This window comes from Brienomyrus brachyistius, chromosome 16 (genome assembly GCF_023856365.1).
Source record: "Brienomyrus brachyistius isolate T26 chromosome 16, BBRACH_0.4, whole genome shotgun sequence".
Lineage (NCBI taxonomy): Eukaryota > Metazoa > Chordata > Actinopteri > Osteoglossiformes > Mormyridae > Brienomyrus > Brienomyrus brachyistius.
This window is the reverse complement of record NC_064548.1, coordinates 20236981-20256044: the sequence shown is the minus strand read 5'-3', so window position 1 is coordinate 20256044 and position 19064 is coordinate 20236981. Positions and strand designations below refer to the sequence as shown.

The 19064-nt window shown below is 48.3% G+C and overlaps 2 protein-coding genes across 3 annotated transcripts in view; one reads left to right on the top strand and one right to left on the bottom strand.

Moving 5' to 3' along the window:
- The first annotated feature begins 1906 nt into the window (after positions 1-1906).
- osbpl11 (oxysterol binding protein-like 11) lies at positions 1907-13485 on the top strand. 2 transcript variants are annotated; one of them, XM_048979157.1, is made up of 13 exons: positions 1907-2306; positions 3156-3224; positions 3905-4080; positions 4628-4707; positions 5583-5726; positions 5974-6172; positions 7516-7658; positions 8262-8402; positions 8537-9002; positions 9773-9959; positions 10400-10582; positions 10983-11136; positions 11799-13485. In XM_048979157.1, exons 1-13 carry the CDS (start codon positions 2191-2193, stop codon positions 11853-11855), a joined length of 2115 nt encoding a protein of 704 aa, XP_048835114.1. In that variant the 5' UTR covers positions 1907-2190; the 3' UTR covers positions 11856-13485. The 2 variants fall into 2 exon arrangements, with proteins under 2 accessions (XP_048835114.1, XP_048835113.1); XM_048979156.1 differs by having other exon boundaries at positions 5538-5726.
- The window catches only part of tgfbr2l (transforming growth factor beta receptor-like), a 9572-nt gene continuing 3975 nt past the window's right edge, over positions 13468-19064 (bottom strand). The window contains exons 2-7 of the mRNA XM_048979161.1: positions 18869-19019; positions 17958-18160; positions 16783-17600; positions 16343-16484; positions 15942-16069; positions 13468-15717 (exon numbers count right to left, since the gene is read on the bottom strand). Of these exons, the coding sequence (XP_048835118.1) occupies positions 15481-15717; positions 15942-16069; positions 16343-16484; positions 16783-17600; positions 17958-18160; positions 18869-19019 (1679 nt within the window). The 3' untranslated portion in view covers positions 13468-15480. The remainder of the gene's footprint in view (positions 15718-15941; positions 16070-16342; positions 16485-16782; positions 17601-17957; positions 18161-18868; positions 19020-19064) is intronic.

Sequence of the window (19064 nt, the reverse complement as noted above, 5' to 3'; positions counted from 1 at the left end):
GCAAATGCCCACCGCAAACCATTTATATGACAATTTTTGATAAAATGCGGTAATTTATAAAAATATATCTTAAATTTAGCCAATCAATCCACCAGAACGATCCCCTCTTCCAGATCAGCAAGTTCTACCAACAGCACTCCCAGCCCACAATGATTGGTCAGTTTACCTCTGGCACCCCATGCTTTGATTGGTATATTATTAACGTTCTATCATTTTTAATTCCCTCTGGTGTATCTTTCGACTCCAAAAACTTGTTCAAATTTTTACTTATAGAGCACTTTTAAACAACAGGAGTTGAACCCAAAGTGCTGTACAGACAATATACCAATATGAAACAACACAAAAAACAAAAAAACAAGACAACATAAGAGGAATTTAAAAGACAATAAAAGAAACAACCGAATGAACAAAAACAATGATTTAAAAACAGTGACAATTGGTAATCAAACAACACTCAACCTGAATTCTAATAAATTTCCCTGTTCTGTCCAGCTGTGATGCAAGTAATGAAAATGGTCTTTGTGGTGCATCTGTAGAAGCTGGTGAGAACTGGTTTTTGTTTTGATTCATGAGGAAGTGAAGGCGGTGGGAGCCCAAGTGAAATGGTCAGCAAATATAGGTGATGGTGATTTCCAATAATATAAGGCTGCTGACCGGGGCGGCATGGTGGTGCAGTGGTTAGCACTGTTGCCTCACACCTCTGGAACCCGGGTTCGAGTCTCCACCCGGGTCACTTGCGTGCGGAGCTTGCATGTTCTCCCCATGTCGTCGTGCGGTTTCCTCCGGGTACTCCGGTTTCCCCCCGCAGTCCAAAAACATGCTGAGGCTAATTGGACTTGCTAAATTGCCCGTAGGAATGCATGTGAGAGTGAATGGTGTGTGAGTGTGCCTTGCAATGGGCTGGCCCCGCATCCTGGGTTGTTCCCTGCCTCATGCCCATTGCTTCAGGGATGGGCTCTGGACCCCCCGCAACCCAGTAGGATAAGCGGTTTGAAAAATTGATAGATGGATAAGGCTGCTGACCATCTCTACAGAATCCTCTCGCATGTAGATCGGTGTAAGCGCACCCTTCTACTTCCTGAAATGAATGGTGATCTATACCTATATTGATGATTAGGGAGTCAGTGCTTCCATTGTCTCTACCCTCCCTTCTGTAACTAAGTGTTTCCCAACCTAATCCTCGGAAACTGTCAGACAGTGCACATTTTTGCTCGCTCCCAGTTCCCAAAATCAGGTATTCAATGATTATCTTTGGATGGGAACTGGGATGGAGCAAAAATATGGACTATCTGCAGATCCCTGAGGACTGGGTAACACTGCAGTAGACTGCAATTACTGATCAGGCCTCTGATGGTGGTGTCATCACTGATGCTGATGATGGAGTTGGAGCTCTGTTTAGCTATACAGTCACTGAAAAACAAGATGCAGCACATTACCCTGTCCTGCTCCAGGCATGAGGATTATAGTGTAAGAGATATCCTGCACATGCTGCTATCATGTCAGTGAAAAAGTCCAGAATCCAGCTGTGGACAGAGGTGCTTTATGAGTTCAGTGATTAGAACAGATGGGACACCAGTGTTAACACTTAAAGCAGTGTTTCTCAAACCAGTCATCGGGGACCCAGAGATGGTCCACATTTTTTCTCCGTCCCTGGGACTTGGGAGGGAGCAAAAACGTGGACCGTCTGGGAGTCCCCCAACTAACACTGAACTACATGTAACTTCGCGGTGTCCACTTCTCAAATAATTGGTACCTGCGAAAAAGACCAAAACCGCGAGGCAACATTCAAATGACTCAGCAAACACTTCCGCTTCCGGTCTCTTACGACAGAATGGCGGATACGCCCACGGATGACGTGTGCGCTAACCAAGCCGTTTCAAACGAGCAGAGTGTGTCACATGACTTAGTTTAGCGCTTCCGCTTCCGGTCACGTCCATGGGAGCGACGGTAGACAGCCATAAACATCGTGAATTCATCTGGTAGTTATATGGGCTTGTCTTCTGGAACATGGAGCTGTACGCCGCAGGCGCTTTAGGTTTAGAACGGCATGATTCGCTATAGTTAAGGTTATTCAGAGTAAAGCCGTCGCTGGGTACGGACTGCGGGTCCGCTAGCGAAGCTTTGAAGTGTCCGTCATTTGCTGTATATCTGCACATAAATCAGTGGAGAAGCCAAGTCCTTCGCGTAGCGATGCAGGGAGAAAGCACCACTGTCCGAGTGTCGGAGGCTGAGGGGAAGGTGGAGGCGCACACGCAGAGCCGGACGTCAGGCTCCGGGAGAGCAACTTCCCGAACCTGGCAGTACAGGTACGGTGCACATGCATCTTAACTTCTGCTGCTCCATGTTAGTCCTCCTCGGCTCGGCGCTGGCTTCTCTAGGGCAGGACTTATAAATGACTGACAACTTTACAGACTGACTCTTTATCAATATGATGGATCTGTTATTTATTGCTATGTTCTGCAAACACCTGGATCCGCATTACTGGTTCATAAAGGCCCTTCCCTGGTATATTCAAGCGTTGAGTTTGATGAAGCTTTCTCTGTTCGTTGAAGATTTGATCCTTCTGATTTTCCTTGCGTCTAAATTAGAAAGTGCATATGGTCTGCTCCATAACACGGTTTTTTGGGGTGAAATTTAGATTTTTTTTCCTCGAATAAAAACGAGACAGTCAGATTTTCATTACCGGTTGCTTTCTCTAAGCGGACTCCATTGACATTATTTTGTCTTCAGTACTCCGTAATCATCATATTAAAGTGAAATCACTTTAATTTAACGAGCGCGACTGTATTAGCAAACGGTGAGCTTATGCTAAATTTTCATTCATTCATTGATTTGATTCATTTCATACCTTAACATTTTAGACCATTTCAACCACTTTTAGACCAGTCAGTTATGCGTTGCTTTTAAGTCTGGGACTTGTGATGTAAAAGGAGATTAACTAATAACATCACCAGCACACTCCACTGATTACACGCTTTGCTTTTAATCACTATTCAGTCATCACGCGTAGTTTAGCTGGAGCAGAAACCAACTGTGATTGTTATTCAAAGACTTAAAATGAGAACATAGCCAGTGTTTATTTTATGTGCCCATAAGGAAGATATTTGTGTGAATTTGTCCCTGTACGGATTTCTTGGTTTCACTCTCCAATGCAGTGATCACATGGAAAACATCGATGGTTACCTGATGAAGTACACCAACCTGGTGACTGGATGGCAGTATCGGTGAGTTTCTCCCCATGTCTGTGCCCAGTGTGTGTCTGCAGTGAGGGGAGCCTCCTATCGTTATCAGCTGACAATCTCTGCACTTGTTGACAGACCCATGGCTTAGTGTAAATGTCTGGTGAGTGCTGTGAAGTTCTTATGACCAGTATAACTGAAATATAGTGAAATTGCTGCAATTTTCCTGCCCTGGGGACCTGTGGTATTGTGGTGATGTAGGTGATTAAGCAAGCTGGTCCATGCAGTTTGAGTCAGGTGTCTTTTGCATCATTTGTACTAAAGAACATGAGCTGAACAGCACAGAGTGTGTGTGTGGGGTAAGGGGATTTGCATAGTTCACATTTGGGGACTATAATGTCCTCAAAGTTCGGTAAAACCTGAAACTTCCTTATGTTTGGGGACATTTTTCAGGTGGACAACCGCAATTTTATAAAAAATATCTGTCTACAAACAAAAAATTAAGTCGTATTTTGGTTGGTTACTTATGGTTAAGGTTAGGGCTGGGTAGGGTTTAAGGGTGTCGTGATTGAGCTTAGTGTTTTTCCCATGTTAATGAATGGAATGTTCCCATTTAGATAAGTACACCAAGGTGTGTGTGTGTGTGTGAGTGAGAGAGAGAGAGAGAGAGAGAGACAGACAGACATCTGATGCAGCTGTGTATGCGATTCCATTCAAACATGCAGGTTCTTCGTGCTGAACAATGAGGCGGGGGTGCTGGAGTACTTTGTGAATGAGCAGTCCCGGCCCCAGAAGCCCCGTGGGACGCTCGCCCTGGCGGGGGCCGTCATCTCCCCCAGCGACGAGGATTCGCACACCTTCACTGTCAACGCTATCAGTGGAGAGCAGTACAAGCTGAGAGGTGCTGGTGCCCCCCCCCCCCCCTTGGCTGCTAAGAGACCTGTCAGCTTGCCCGTTATGTTAACTATAAAGAAGCACTGAGAGCTTCTTAGCCGTCGGTGAGGTGGTGGTGGTGGTGGGGTGGAATTTTTTGAGCGATTACAGCAAAAAGTACTGGCTAATTTGGCTGCAGAGCATCTGGCATGTGCAGGTGCAGCACAGAAATAGAAATGACAAAACAAATAAGGAGAAAAAGCAGAAAAAACAGTGATGGGGGGAGGTTATGCTTTGACGCGTCGCCTGAATACACATTTTCTGGAAACTGCAGATTCGGTAAAACACAAAGCCCTTGGCTTTTATTTTAAGGGCAAACTAGCATGCCTTTAATTTGACCTGTTAAGTAACTTCAGTCCTGACTTTTTTATAATTATTTGGTTCTATGCTTTATTGTACGGTGTCCTTGGGTTGGGTTTTTTTTTTTTTTGGAAGAGTGGTGTCTGAGTGCCTTGTGTAAAGTGGCCCTCTAGGGCACAGGTAGGGTACTGCTGACCGGCTGCCCTCCCCCACAGCCACCGACGCTAAGGAGCGGCAGCATTGGGTGAGCCGGCTGCAGATCTGTACGCAACACCACACGGAGGCCATGGGGAAGGTGAGCACACCGCACGCTGTGCCTCTGACACCCACTGCGAGCTCGGAGCCGCTGTCAGCTGATCTGTGACGCCAGTTCCTCCGTATCGCGGAGGAACGGCCCATGAATCCGCTTTTAGTGCGGGTGAGGCATGCTAGTGGCTCTTGGGATCGGTGCTCTTTAACAAATGGTGACTCGGAGCGGGAGAGTTTTATGCTTCTCTTGGACAGGGTGGTGCATTCAGATGCACCTTCACACAGTAATGTGACCTGCGATGGCCCGAGTCCAGGCGCCTCTTAAGTGGCCCTGCTTAATAACACGCAGCGTAATGGCTGCACACCTCAGCAGGGCACAGATATTCCTGATCAGGCCTGCGCTCTCCCGCGTATCTTCGCACTCCCTAAGCGCAGGCCTGTCCCCTTTACAGTCCGTGGCCATATGGGCCTCTGTGCAGCGTAGCCATGCTGCTGTAACCTGGCAGCTCGCACTGCTTTCTGAAGGAGGCCCTTCTCCTCCAGCTCCGCTGCTGCTTCCCATCTCTTCTGTAATGTTTTTTTTGACGTGTGTGTTAATGGGTATTTTGTCACTGTGTGTGTGTTCGGCACCTCCTGGCCTGTGTATGTTCCTATCCATGTTACACTCCTGCGTGTGTGTGTGTGTGTGTGTGTGTGTGTGTGTGTGTGTGTGTGTGTGTGTGTGTGTGTGTGTGTGTGTGTGTGTGTGTGTGTGTGTGTGTGTGTGTGTGTGTGTGTGTGTGTGCGTGCATGGTCCCCCCCCACTTTGTGCGTTAATGTCTGTGTGTGCATGCCCCCCACCCCCCCCCCCCCCCATGTTTGTGCATGCCGATGTAGAACAATGCTTCTCTAAAGGCACGTAGCTTCTCCATGGCCTCCCAGGGCAGCGCCAACTCGCCCCTGTCCCAGCGCAGGTCGACGCAAAACGCTGCCGCCTTTCTGAACATCTCCCAGCTCAGCAGGGCCTCCTCCCTGTGCTCCAGCAGGAGGTCCCTGCTGCCCGACCACCTGGTGGACGCCCGTGAGGTAGGCTCTGTTTTGTGATTTATGATGGTGGGATATGATTAATACTCCCCAATTCAGAAAGAACAAGCAGCAGTCTTTAAAAATAACTCTGTGAAGAAGGGCCCCTTTAACTTTGCTCGTACACCCCGGCCTCCCCCAAGTCTAACTCCAACTCCCCTGGAGTTGGAAGCCTGGTAGAGAGCCAGGGGGCACCATCCTTTTCATCCATGCACCGCTGGGCCCCGGTGGCTTGTCTTCCCCTGCGCAGATGATGACCCAGGCACAGGGCCAGCACAAGGACCTAATCCAGACCATCGAGGGCCTGCCTGCAGCACCCGGCCTGTCCCCGCTGGACCAGGACCTGCTCATGCTGAAGGCCACGTCCATGGCCACCATGAACTGCCTCAACGACTGTTTCCACATCCTGCAGCTGCAGCAGGTCGCCCGACAGAGGCGACCCCCGGGCGGTGAGCGCACCCCCCCCCCCCCACACACACACACACACACACACACACACACACACACACACTCTCCATTCAAACTCCCCGGTCGCCTGTTTCCGCTGAGCTAACCCTGTTTACCATGTGTGCCTTCCCTTAAATTAAAGTTTAAGCAGCCCGTCGTTCCTGAAATTCAAGCTCGGGCGTCAGCTACTGCAAATCCGTAACGGCACTTTTCTTATCCGGCGCCGCTTTGATCTGGTACCAGACGCAGCTTATGATCGATGACCCCCACACCCCTCGTAAAATGACTTAAACCCCCTTACGGAGGCCCAGAGTCCCCACCTCCTCTCCAGATACCTTGACTAGATGCCAGCGTCAGGCCACTGTGAAGGCCATATGTACCAGGGAGGCTGTTTTGTTTTTTTTTTTTCTTTGGGGAATCTAACTGGTCACTAAAGTGACGACTGAAACCTTACGCCGAGTGAGGGTCCTGAATGGGGTCGGTCTACTTTGATTGTGGCTTTCATGGGTTAAAGGCCAGGCCATGCCAGGAACAAAACCTCTAACATCATCAGAGTCTGGTCCATTTTTGGAATTTCATACTATATTTACTCTTGATAGTAAATAATTATCAGCATTTTCCAGGGTGTATGGCTCCTCATTACGCCGCTTGGAGCAAAGCAATGGAACAATGGTGCATAATTGATGAGGAAACGTATCCACGTTCATAGGCTGGACACTGTAACCGGAGTTGATGTTGGGGGGCACTGGGCACAGTGGCAGACGCCTCTGAACTGTGCACCCGTCTGAGCTCCTCGGATTCTGCTCTTACCCTTGTCTGGTGTCGTTTCCATGGTTATTTGCTTTGCCATTCACACCCGGAGTATGACTATGTGCTAGTTCCTGCTTTATAATGCCCTAGCCTATAGTTAGGGTTTGTTACATAAAACAAGGTTTTGTTTAATTTGGTGTCTCGCAGAATCCTGTTACACATCATTCATGTTTCATCAGCACAGAGTGTGACGGAACATGTGGACCATCCACCAATCAGAGTACTGCGTTGTGCCGTGGGTGGAGACTCTGTGCTGCTGTGTTTGTATATGTGTTTGTATTGTTTTTTTTTCTTTTTTTTTTTGTTCTTTGCGGCTGCAGACTAAGGCAGACGAAGTCGATATGCTCGGTGGGCGGGGCCTGTCTAATCCAGGCCCCTCCCCTCAGTGGCTCAGGTTTTGGCCGTGTGCTTTCCGTCTGTCACTGACACCGCGCTCATCTCCTCCTCCTCCTCTTCCTTGCATCGTTACCTCTCTGAGGAGCACCGGGGCCCCAGAGCATGAGCGATTCTGAGCCCGACACCCTGTGTGTGGCAGGTCCCACCATTGAGTGGCTGGAGCCCAAGCTGCCGGATCTCCTGAAGAATGGTACCAGTCTGCCCAGTTTGGCGGCCGCCGACGGCAAGACAGATGGCGGGCCGCTGGAGCGCGTCACCGCAGAGTCCCAGGACTGCGTCGGGGTAGGACTATACATCGTACAGCTGTCGCTCAGAACTTTTTAAGGGGTTTATGGGTTCTGTAAAGGCGATAATGATTGATGACCTCCATGCAGTAGGAGCAATAGTAAATGGCGCTCTGATTAATATGATTGCATTAGTGGTGCAGCTTAAACCCATGGTATTGGTCTAGTTGTGATCTAAAGGTCAAGGTTTAATCGCAAAATAATCCGGAATCCCCTCTTGAATGTTTTAGTCGAGACTCTTGTGCAAGCTGTGTCATCTTTACTGAAGTATGACACCTCCTTAAATGGCCATTGGAAACGAGCCGTCTCCACATCGTAATTAATTTATATGCAGTCTTTTCCTGTTCCGATTTCTTTTCGAATGAACGAGGTTATACTTCAAGTTGTAGAGCTCAGTGTCTTGGACAATCAAGGGTATAAGAACATGTGATGCTGTTTTACCTGAGGTTCCGCCAAGGTAGGACAGGGTGCTTCCTTAATATGCTGTGTAACCACACAGGTGGGCTTGTTCTAGAAGAGCATATTACCTGAAGTCCAGGAGTGGCTTTCATCATGCAGCGAGGTGACGGGGGATAGTAACGAGCACCTCTTCTCCTGGCAGGCTTTGGAGGACATAAACCCTGAGGATGAGGTGGAGGACACCTTCACAGATCAGGAGGATGACCTGGGGGCAGTCGAGGAGGAGCGCAGTGTCATTCTGCACCTGCTATCTCAGCTCAAGCTGGGCATGGACCTCACCCGGGTAGGCCCTGTTCCATTGCCGTTTCAAATTCCTATTGGCGATGCTGTTGGTTGCCACCGTTCAGCCGGTAGTAATGGTCGGTTTAGCATGTAGATCTTCCTGCACCGTTGCTGATGCGCCTTGTTTTCATACAGGTGGTCCTGCCCACCTTCATTCTGGAGAAGCGTTCCCTCCTGGAGATGTATGCTGACTTCTTGTCCCACCCGGAGCTGTTCTTGGCCATCACGGACGGCAGCACCCCCGAGGACCGCATGTTGCGCTTCATCAAGTATTACCTCACCTCCTTCCATGAGGCCAGGAAGGGTGCCATCGCCAAGAAACCTTACAACCCCATCATCGGCGAGACCTTCCACTGCTCCTGGCGGCTGCCCTGCTCCCAGTCCAGCAGCACCAGCACCTCCCGTGTCGGCCTTCAGGGCGGAGTTCCCGAGTCTTCAGACTTCTACCAAGTGCAATTTGTGGCGGAGCAAGTGTCCCACCATCCACCCATCTCTGGCTTTTATGCAGAGTGCCCCGAGAAGAGGATGGCTGTCAACGCCCATGTCTGGACCAAGAGCAAGTTCATGGGCATGTCCATCGGGGTCTCCATGGTGGGGGAAGGTAGGCAGACTCTTCTATTTCCTTAGTAGTTTGTACTGCTGTGCTTTTGAGATGATAGTGTTTTGGGTCATAGACCCCGGGTGTCAGTGCTGCATCTGAAGAGAGTCAACAATTTGGCTTAGACCATGTTCTGCAAAATCTAAAGGGAGCGCTAAATCTGTGAGAGAGAGTTCAACTGTTTAACTCAACCACCCTTTGCGCGTAACTCCGGTTATCAATTGACCTTTGAGTTCCTGGTTCTATGCAAATAGAGACAGCAAGGTAGAGTGAGCAGCCTTTGAGCTGAATCGTGTGAATGAGTTTCTTTGGGGTCTCGGGACTCTGCAGACATCAGTGCGAGTTATTCTGGGTTTCATGCAGGCCTAGAATGTATGGGGATGCACTTATTTCTGTAACGTGTAGATGATAGAGGGAGGCAATGGCAACAGTCCGTGGTCTGAGGCCAGACGCCATGTCACCCTTAAATGCCTTTGTTCAGTGAGTGACTTCAGTGCAGATACTGGGCCATAGTGTTGGGCGAAACCTCAGGAGTCCTGATAGTCTGTGGTAATGGTGATCTTAGACCTGCATAACGGGTAAAGCCAGGCTTTTGCCATGTTCTGCTTTTCAGCAGTTTTAAAAGGTCCCAACAACTAATATCACCCTCAATCGATTTATAAGAAAAGAAAATGTGGAGTTGCATCAGACATAATCCTGCAGATTTTCGGATTCCCTGTGAGCGCATGGCATGTCGTGTCCCCTGAGACACCCTGATCTGTGCGCACACACAGGCTGCCTGTACCTCCTTGATTACGACGAGGAGTACACCTTCACGCTTCCCTCGGCCTACGCCCGCTCCATCCTCACCGTGCCCTGGGTGGAGCTGGGCGGGAAGGTGAACGTCAGCTGCGTCAAGACGGGCTACTCGGCGGCCATCACCTTCCAGACCAAACCCTTTTACGGAGGGAAGCTTCACAGGTAACCGCAAAGACGGAGCGGATTCCTCAGTGGCTCCGGTTTTCCTCCTCCTCCCCGCCACGTTTGCGGTCCTTACACCATAGTCTGCGGAGCACATAACGGTGCCGAATGTGAGAGGAGTGCGTTTAGTTCTGCATTTGCCTGTTTATCTTTCTGTGGTTACCGGTACCCAGAATTCCCTCTCCTTGCAGTGGCCTGATATTAGGTCTGGGAAAAAAAGGCTGGGCTCTAGCCAGCAGGGGAGGGGCGAATGCTCTAATCAGCCTTTCACCAAGATTGTCGACCTGAAAGGACGATCATCTGTGATCGGAACCGTGCAGGCTTCAGAATGTACTGGCCCGCAGCCGAGACCCAGTGAACCCAGTAAACGGAGATGGGAGCAAGTGAGCCACCTCCGACCCTCCCATGACGTCTTATCTGCCTTGCCGCTCCGCCTTCAGGGTCACCGCCGAGGTGAAACACGGCCCCAGCAATGCGGTGGTGTGCCGCGTGCAGGGCGAGTGGAACGGCACGCTGGAGTTCAGCCACGTTAACGGCGACACGCACACAGTGGATGTCACCAAGCTGCCCGTGACCCGGAAGTGGGTTCGACCCATCGAGCAGCAGGGACCCTTTGAGTCCAGGTAAGGGGGCAGCCTGTAGCTGGGGGGTTCCCAGGTAGATGAGTTGTTTAATTCAGGAGCAGTGGGTTTCTCCTGTATCCTAGGGCACTCTGAGCCAAAAACTTACTGACCTTCATATGCATGTATGTCTCTCTTGTGTGAAATCCTCATATTCCCACAAGGATGAGTAAAGTCATATTCTATCCTATTCTATTGTATTCTATTCTATTCTATTCTTCTTTGAACACTAGATGTGTTGCTTCTCGCACGCCCCAGTGAAATTCATGCATCAGTTCAGTGTTTCGAGGAAGCGATCATTCCCGGCCACTGATCTACTGTACAGCTGTGAACCATACAGGCGGTCTCCCTGGCAACAGGCACGGTCGGACAGTCTGAAACGGACGCATGTGGCTCCTTGCAGGCGCCTGTGGCAGCACGTGACGGAGGCGCTGCGTCTCAAAGACATCGAAAAGGCAACGGAGCACAAGCGCCTCCTAGAGGAAAGGCAGAGGAGCGAGGAGAGATGTCGGGTGGAGACGCAGACTGCATGGAGGACGAGGTATTTTCACAGTGAGGTAAGCTCCTGTTTCTAAGTGTGTCTAAATGGCCGCATGTATTAAAATATCCGCCTTATGGTATTTTTGTGCTATGATGCTAATGTACAGTACCAGTCAGATGTCGGAACCCACTTGCTTTTAATGCATCTCTCTCTATTTTAGCTATGTTTGCCTCTGGCTTTGAGGCTATGAAGTAATGCATGTCTAACATTGGCACGATGAAGGGCTGTGCTCAGCATCTTAACATTTTCTCACATTTTAGATTATTCAAAATAGCCCCCTTTTAGCTTCGTTGACAGCGCTGCAGCCTCTTTGCATTCTTTCAAACAGCTTCCAGATGTAGCTGCCTGGAAAGCTTCTCCTACAGTCCTGAAGGAGTCTCCACAGGTTCTGTGTACATATTGACTGCCTTGCTCTTACTCTTTGATCCAACACATCCCAAATCGGGTGTACAAAGGTTTAGATCGGGGGATTGTGGGGACCAGGTCATCTGTCACAGCACTCCATCTCTTTCCTTGTTCACAAGATAACACAGTACTTGTGTAACGTCAGTGTTTGCTTAGGGCCATTACCTTGTTGAAGAACAAATGATTTTCATTAGGTGTGGACGTACCTTTGACTGGCACTGTATTGTACATGCACAGTACCAACACCGCCTCATCCCGTTCTGCTCCCTGCAGGGCGAAGGCTGGGTGTATCACAATCCGCTATGGAGATCCGTCGGCACAGACCTCTGAGGAACAGCGGGTCCGCCACTCCCTCCGTGCCCCGAGATTCAGCCGATAGCCGCAAGTGGTTCTTTCTGTTTTTTCGATGGTTATGGCAAACCTCCTCTGTTCGCGAAATATGCTAGCAGCTCGCGCCTTGAGCGGAGAGAGACGGGCACGTGTGCGTCACCTCTCGGAGCATTTAGGCGGCCTGGAAAGATGCATATTTTGTAACGTTTGATTGATACTTTTTGTAAAAATAGCGTTTTAATGGTCTACGGATCGTATGTGTACTCTTGTAAATATAGATTCTCCACTGATGCTGCCTTACCACAGACGGATGCTGGCAGCAGAGCATTTGATCAGGTCTGGCTTGGATCGGGGATCTGGACAAGGTGTTATGTTATCAGGGAGCCTGAGCACATGATGCCGTACCTTTAGAAGTCCAGGCCTGCAGTGCAATTGTACCTCGCCTCCACCCCAGTTCCTAGAACCTTTTAACTATACAACACAGGAGCTTAATTACCTTCATGGAAACACTGCCTGAGCGTTTCTGTAGGAGTCCAGGCGCAGGCTGGATGTGGCCAATATCTGTTACATCCACAAAATTCGTTGGTTTTCTCATGGTAGCAATAATATCCATGTCAACCCGACAGGCTCTCCTCAGAGAGTGGCCCATTCTTCTGAACATTAAATGGTGATTGTAGGCTGTGGCATCGTCACTGGTTTCTGATGTAGAGAGCTATGACGAATCATTTGATTCTCATGTTTATCTGATGGTGGGGTGGGGTGGGAAAGGGTGGGGTGGGGAGGTGTCTTCTGTATCTTGTTTGATTTACCGTTTGTGACCATTCCAAGGACAAATTAGTTTTGAGGGATTGTTAGGAACACGTCAAGTCTTCTGAGAAACTCTGTAGCTTGAGAAACCTGCCAGCTGATTCGTATTTGAGTGACTTAACTGGGATTTGACTCAATTGCGTCGTTTTTTTTTTTTTTTTTGTCCATCAGTCAGACATGTAGGAATCGGAAAGGTTGACAGGCTGAACTGTAGGACATGCAGCTCAATGGGAGGTTATGGCCATAGTTCTTTCCTCTGTTCAAGCCCCATCTCTTCACTAAATTCCCGCTTCTCCTGTACAGTAAGAATATCCACCGGTGTGGACAGGAGAGAATCAGTGCTCAGCCTCTCAACCCAGCAGTCAAATTCTTATTCCCCAACCGATAGTCAATTCTGCACATGTGTGTTTGCTCTAAATCCATAAGCTTTTTCCTCTTCAGTGTGGTGCCTTAAGCTACGTTGTTCTTTTGGATGCGTCTTCCATTTCACCCACATCTTCAAGCCGTCTCAAGTACCAGTCATCGCTGTGAATGGCTTATATGCACATATTGTATCCTGATGGTTTACTTGATCCCTGAAAAGACGGCCCGGTTGTCTGCTCTGCGATCCGTTGAATCCAGTGGGGCCGAGGGAACCCTCTCAGGGTGATGAAGATGGCTGTCCACAGGAGGCCCCCGGGGGCCACATGAGCTACATTGTGGATGGATTCTGTACACATTGCTGACCTGTGAAATGCACTGACATGCAATTTAATGGCAACTCCTTGTAGACGTAGATAAGTGTGTTAATGAATGAATAAATAACTACTAATCAATTTGTTTATTTCAGAGTTGTGTCTCAGTATTTTAACACACATTTAACACCATGATAAATGCATTGAGGTGCAGAACATCTTTTAACTGTGATATTCACTGAAAAAGGTTGATTCAGAATCATAACCACTGAACATGCATGACTCCGGGCAACTCGGTAAAATTTTTCATCTGGCATTATTAACATAAATTAAAACCCCGACAGGTTTCACATCTTTGTTTTTCTGAGTAATCCTTCTATAGGATCTCTTACGTGCTTGTGAGCAGATGCTCATATAGGACAATTATATGCCTTTAAATATGCAAAGATGGTGCAGGTCACATCTATAGTGTGATTCGCCACGACCTGAATTTGAATGTGTTAACTTAGATTTCATTACCTGAATAACAGAACCTGATGAAATACCTTTACCTGAACTTAAATTCAGATTTCAGATTCTTTAATTCATTTACTGAACTTGGAATTTTGTTGCATGTGTGGTTATAAAAATTCTAGTTTGGGTTGGGCATTGCTGGCTTAATGGTTAGAAAAGTGCACTTGTGATGGAAAGGTTGCTGGTTTGAATCCCAGCGAGGTACCCTGAGCAAGGTACCGCCCCCAAGCACTGCTCCCCGGGCGCTGAATTAGCTGCCCCCTGCTATGTCACATTGTCACATATGGGTTAAATGCAGAGGACACTTTTCGTCGTTGTGCGCTGTTGTGCGTCAACAATGACAATTGATCACTAAATTAAAATTAATTCAAATTCAGCTCTTTAAAGATCGGATTGTAAGACTCAGGTTGTCAATTTCAGGTTCAGAAAACATCTAAACTTAAAGAGCAAAAGAACCAATTAAGTACAATCATGGTCAATCACAAAATAGGTCACCAGATGAATTTTACAACCTGAACTTGAATTTTTATGCTCGGGTAATAAATTCATTTTCAGTATTTTTAATTCAGATTCGGGTTCTGGTATTCAGGTAGTGATATGCAAGTTAAGTTTAACACATTCAAATTTGGCTAAATAAATTCTTTTTATTTTGTGACCATATGGTCTTTTTACTTTGGTATAACGAACAAATTACACCAACTGATAAATTTAGCTTGACTGTTTAAAACAGTGTTTGGTGGGTAAGTGCTAATTACAGCATTTTGTAATAAACTTACTTTCATGCTTATTATGGATTTCATACATTTACTTTCATATGGAAGAAATAAGGTAAATATAGCTTTAAAATCTTTCATATCATTGTGGAGATTCTTGTACTAAGTACTTGCACTCTCTTAATGATGGGTTTAATCGCATGAAAATGTATACAGTGTCACACCACACACAGCCAGGGATCTCTGGGAAGCGTTTGCATCTTTTTGCAATTATTTCCGGCAGTTATGGCTTCCTAAATGAAGACACATGTGTTTTAAACACATGCTGGGATTTCAGTTTAACCAGATAATCTTTAAACTTCTAAGCAGTGCAGAAATGAAATGACTGCCTGCAAATTCTCAAAACCAAAAGGCTTCACTAGAATATAAAGTGATCATATATACATTTTTTTTTTTAAATAAAGTCACCACCCCAGGTATTTCAGCTGCCTTGCCATCAGTGGGTGGGATTTTTTTCCTCTTTAAATCTGGTACGATCACACTGAATCAGTTCCTTGTTTCTAGGAGACCAGCACTGGTTGGGTGCACAAAACCACCCAGATCTAGACCACGTGCTCAGAGGAAGACCATAACAATTCACAGTGCTGGCAGTGTTTCTAGAAAATATTTGCTAACTGTTGAGACGGTACAGTGAAAATGAATATATGACAGACTTTTGAGAAGCATCATCAATTTCCTGTTTACTTCTCGTTGATCTTCTCAGCATATAACCCTCCTTTGTAGAAGAAAGATCTTAGGTGCCTTCAGGAGGATCGATTGCAGGGTAATGTGGATCTTGGATGGAGACCAGCTCCTTAAACAGTCCTTAGCCTGAATTTCAGTCTGTCAGACAGCTCCCTCAGCTGCCTGGATAATGCCTCACACCTCTGTGACCGCTGTGGGGGGGTCCGTGATGGAGGAAGTGGATGGTGTGACACGGCCCAGGCTTTCAAAGCAAGAGGCAGGTGGAGGCTGTTGGTTGTTGTTGAGCAGGTCCTGGCCACCATCCTCTTCGCCCATAGTGTTAAAGCGCTCCACCACACACTGGGCAGTAAGCCGGGCCTCGGGATCGTGGTCCCAGCATTCAACGATGGTAGAACATAAAAGCTTCATCCCCTACAGAGAAGGTCAGGAGATGGTCAGGTCTACAGTGGTGGCAGTCATGGAACTTTTAAATACAGTACAATTACAGAATATTTGGTCTTGCTTTGAATTTTATACATCTGTGGTACAAAAGTTGAAAAGACGGTAATTATTTGGTCATGTTTATTTATAAATCCATTCTATGAAACATTTACAACTTTGCCGCGGGACAGAGACCAGCTTCACAGGGTATGTACCTGGTGTGTGGTCCAGTTGGCAGGGATATCTGGCCGACCTCTGTCACGTAATACAAGGTCCCTCATGCTCTCCACGCATGGCTGCTCACATACTTTGGACCTGAATGGCGGCTCATAGCTCTTCACCTCTGCAAAACACAACAGCAGGTGACTCGTGACTGAGAAGGCTGCCGTGGAAATCGGGGACGCTGGCATAACGCTGAAGGCAGCCCCGCAATGTTCTCTTGATGAACTCCTGCAAACGCTGCTGCGGACAGAGGTGGCTAGTTCAGGATCCAGAAAGTAAAAATCCACACCAAGGTTTTGTTACTTATTACTTTCTGGACCAGAACTGTCCACTTCAGCGGATGGACCCCTCAGTTAATTACAAAATAAGAAAATTGACCAAAAAAACACCTTACCTCCAATTGCATCACAGCGAGAGACCATTTCCCAGAGTACCAAGGCCAAGGAGTAGACATCTATCTGTTTGAAGGCCTCCAGATCCTCGAGGTTCACCCTGGACTCCAAAACTTCTGGAGCCATGTAGCGTGCTGTCCCCACCTGGTGGTCAAGGAGAGAACAACAACAGGCTGATATAGGGTAGCATATGGCAGGGTTATTCAAACCAAGGTCCTCAAGGGCTGAGAGCACTGCACTACTTTTCTAGCCTTCCTTTATCTGTGAGCCAGGTGTGAAGCCTCTGGCCAGTCAAAATCAGGAATTATTAAACTCTCCGGGGGAACTGAAATAATGAGTGAACAGCATCAAACATCTATTAAGTCTTTGGATGATTAGCCACAAACTCGTATTGATGCATGCGATGTAACAGTGTGTGGGGGGGGAAGCCTACACCGAATACCTGGCCACTGTTGGCGACGTCGTCCACAGTGAGCAGGAGATCAAGCCTGAGCGCCAGCCCAAAGTCGCACAGCGCACACTCCTGCTGATTTTTCACCACGATGTTGCTGGTCTTCAGGTCCCGGTGAGCCACTGGCACTTTGGGGGAGCCGCAGGGCGTGGTGTCACTGTGCAGATGAGCCAGGCCCCGAGCCACAGATCCAGCCATGGCGTGCAGCTCCGCCCAGCTTAGCACGTGGCCCACCAAGAAGTCCTGCAGGTTGCCCAAGTCGTGGTAGGCTGTGATGAGCCAGTACTCTCTGTGAGGAGAGCATGGGCCACCCCTCCTCTCCTCTGCTGTCAGGAACTGCACCACGTTCTCGTGCTTCAGGTCGGGGTCAGAGAAAATGGCCCGCTCATTCTGCCAGGAGTTGTACTCCTCTGCCGGGAAGATTTTGACAGCCACCATCTCATACTGGCTCCTCGCGCTGTGGGTGAGTCGAGCCCGCCACACCTCCGCGAATCGCCCCTTGCCTACCATCTCCTCAAGTGTGATCGGCAGAAGCTCCACACTCACATCCGGACCATCAGCGTCACCTGGTGAGGAATCCCCAATCACAGCCGACAGCTTGCCCGGGGGTCTTCCCCTGCTCCGACCCTCAGGGGGGTCCAGAGACTGGTAGCGGGTCTGTTTGGGGGCCCAATCTTTGGGCTGCTTGGCTGACTGCCGTGTGCGGTAGAAGTAGAAGGTCATGGTGGCGATTATGGCCACCAGGAGTGGTGGAAGCAGGCTGATCACCACCACTGGTATGACATCCTTACTCTGGAGCTTCAAGAGGCCTAAGGAGCCAAAGACGTACATGTGAGAGCACGAAGCAGAACTCCACAAAACCAGCTGTTCAGAACCTAAACAAATGTGGGTCAGCGTTCACTGCCTGCAGGCACTTCTAGAGCTTGATAGGTATAGTATCAGATTTGCTTTTGATGGACCTCAAACATCTTGGTAATTTCACATCTTTCACAGACAAGAGAAAAGTAATGCAGGGTCTGTCCTTCATCTGACTTTCATATCTGAATAAGTGGCACCACATATCAGTAACGTATATCTAGGTTGGAGACACAGTTGGATCAAGGCTAATGGAATTCCGCCTGTGTCTCCGATGCACTGTGGTGACTGTGTTCAGGAGGGGCGATTACCGTTGGATCCCTTATCAAATATCAGCTTGTCGTTACACTCCTGCTCACTGGTGCAGCCACAGATGTATGTGCTGCCCTCTTCTGATGGCTGGGGCACCATCACACACTGGGTGGTGGAGTAGTTGGAGATCAGGACGCGCTCGATGGGCGTCTGGGGGTGGTGGCACAATGTCCGCACGCTGACGCTGACATTGTCCTGTTTCCTGGTAGACCCATCGCCCCCCCCCACCCCCCAAAGACAGAGGCACACTTTTAACCTTAGTCACGAGTAAATGACACACGTTTGAAAAGGGTCACCACAAACTGAACGAAAGGTGTTCACCATGCCAAGGAAGCTGTCTATTGCACCATCAAGGTTAAGACTAAACACTGGGAGGAGGAATATGTGTCTGTATCATTTGTCATTCAGGCAAATCTTATCATTTTAAGGGGGGCTCAATAAAGGAGGTGTAGACCTGCAGTCACATCCGTGCTGTGAGCAGTAGGAGGGGCGTAACAACACTATAATACCATGCTCCCTAGGGCATAACTTTGGGGGTTAGGGTTAGGAACATTGGGGGCCTGAAGTCTCCAGAGACTTTGTGATTATTTCGGTGGGGAGGTTGTATTGGCCCATTTTCATTATTGGGGGCGTTGCAACCCATCCCCCCCCCCCCCCCCGTAATTCATGCCTATGAGGGAACCTGTAAATAAAATCACCTTCATCTCTCAGATATTCCACTGTCGATAGCATAATATTTTTTCATACATAGAGTATTACACCCGATGAAATATTACAGGATAAGCCTTGTTCAGTCATTCACCCCTATCTTCCATCTATTAGCATTGCTATGTTCTTATTGGCATTTAAATGGTGTGGAATGGAAATGGTGCTTTTAAGGGTCTGGTGAAGGGTAAGTCTTCAGACGTACCACACAGCCACACAGATTTCCTCAGACAGCTCACAGAAGGAGCTGAAGGAGCAGTTGCTAGAGCACACGGTGCCCTCGCACTCCGGGCTGGAGTAGTCGCACCATTTGCATAAGTTGGTCTTTATGTTGCTGAACGCCAGCACGCGAAAACCTGAGGGACAAGGACACAGATTGTGGTTCTCAAACAGGGCAGATG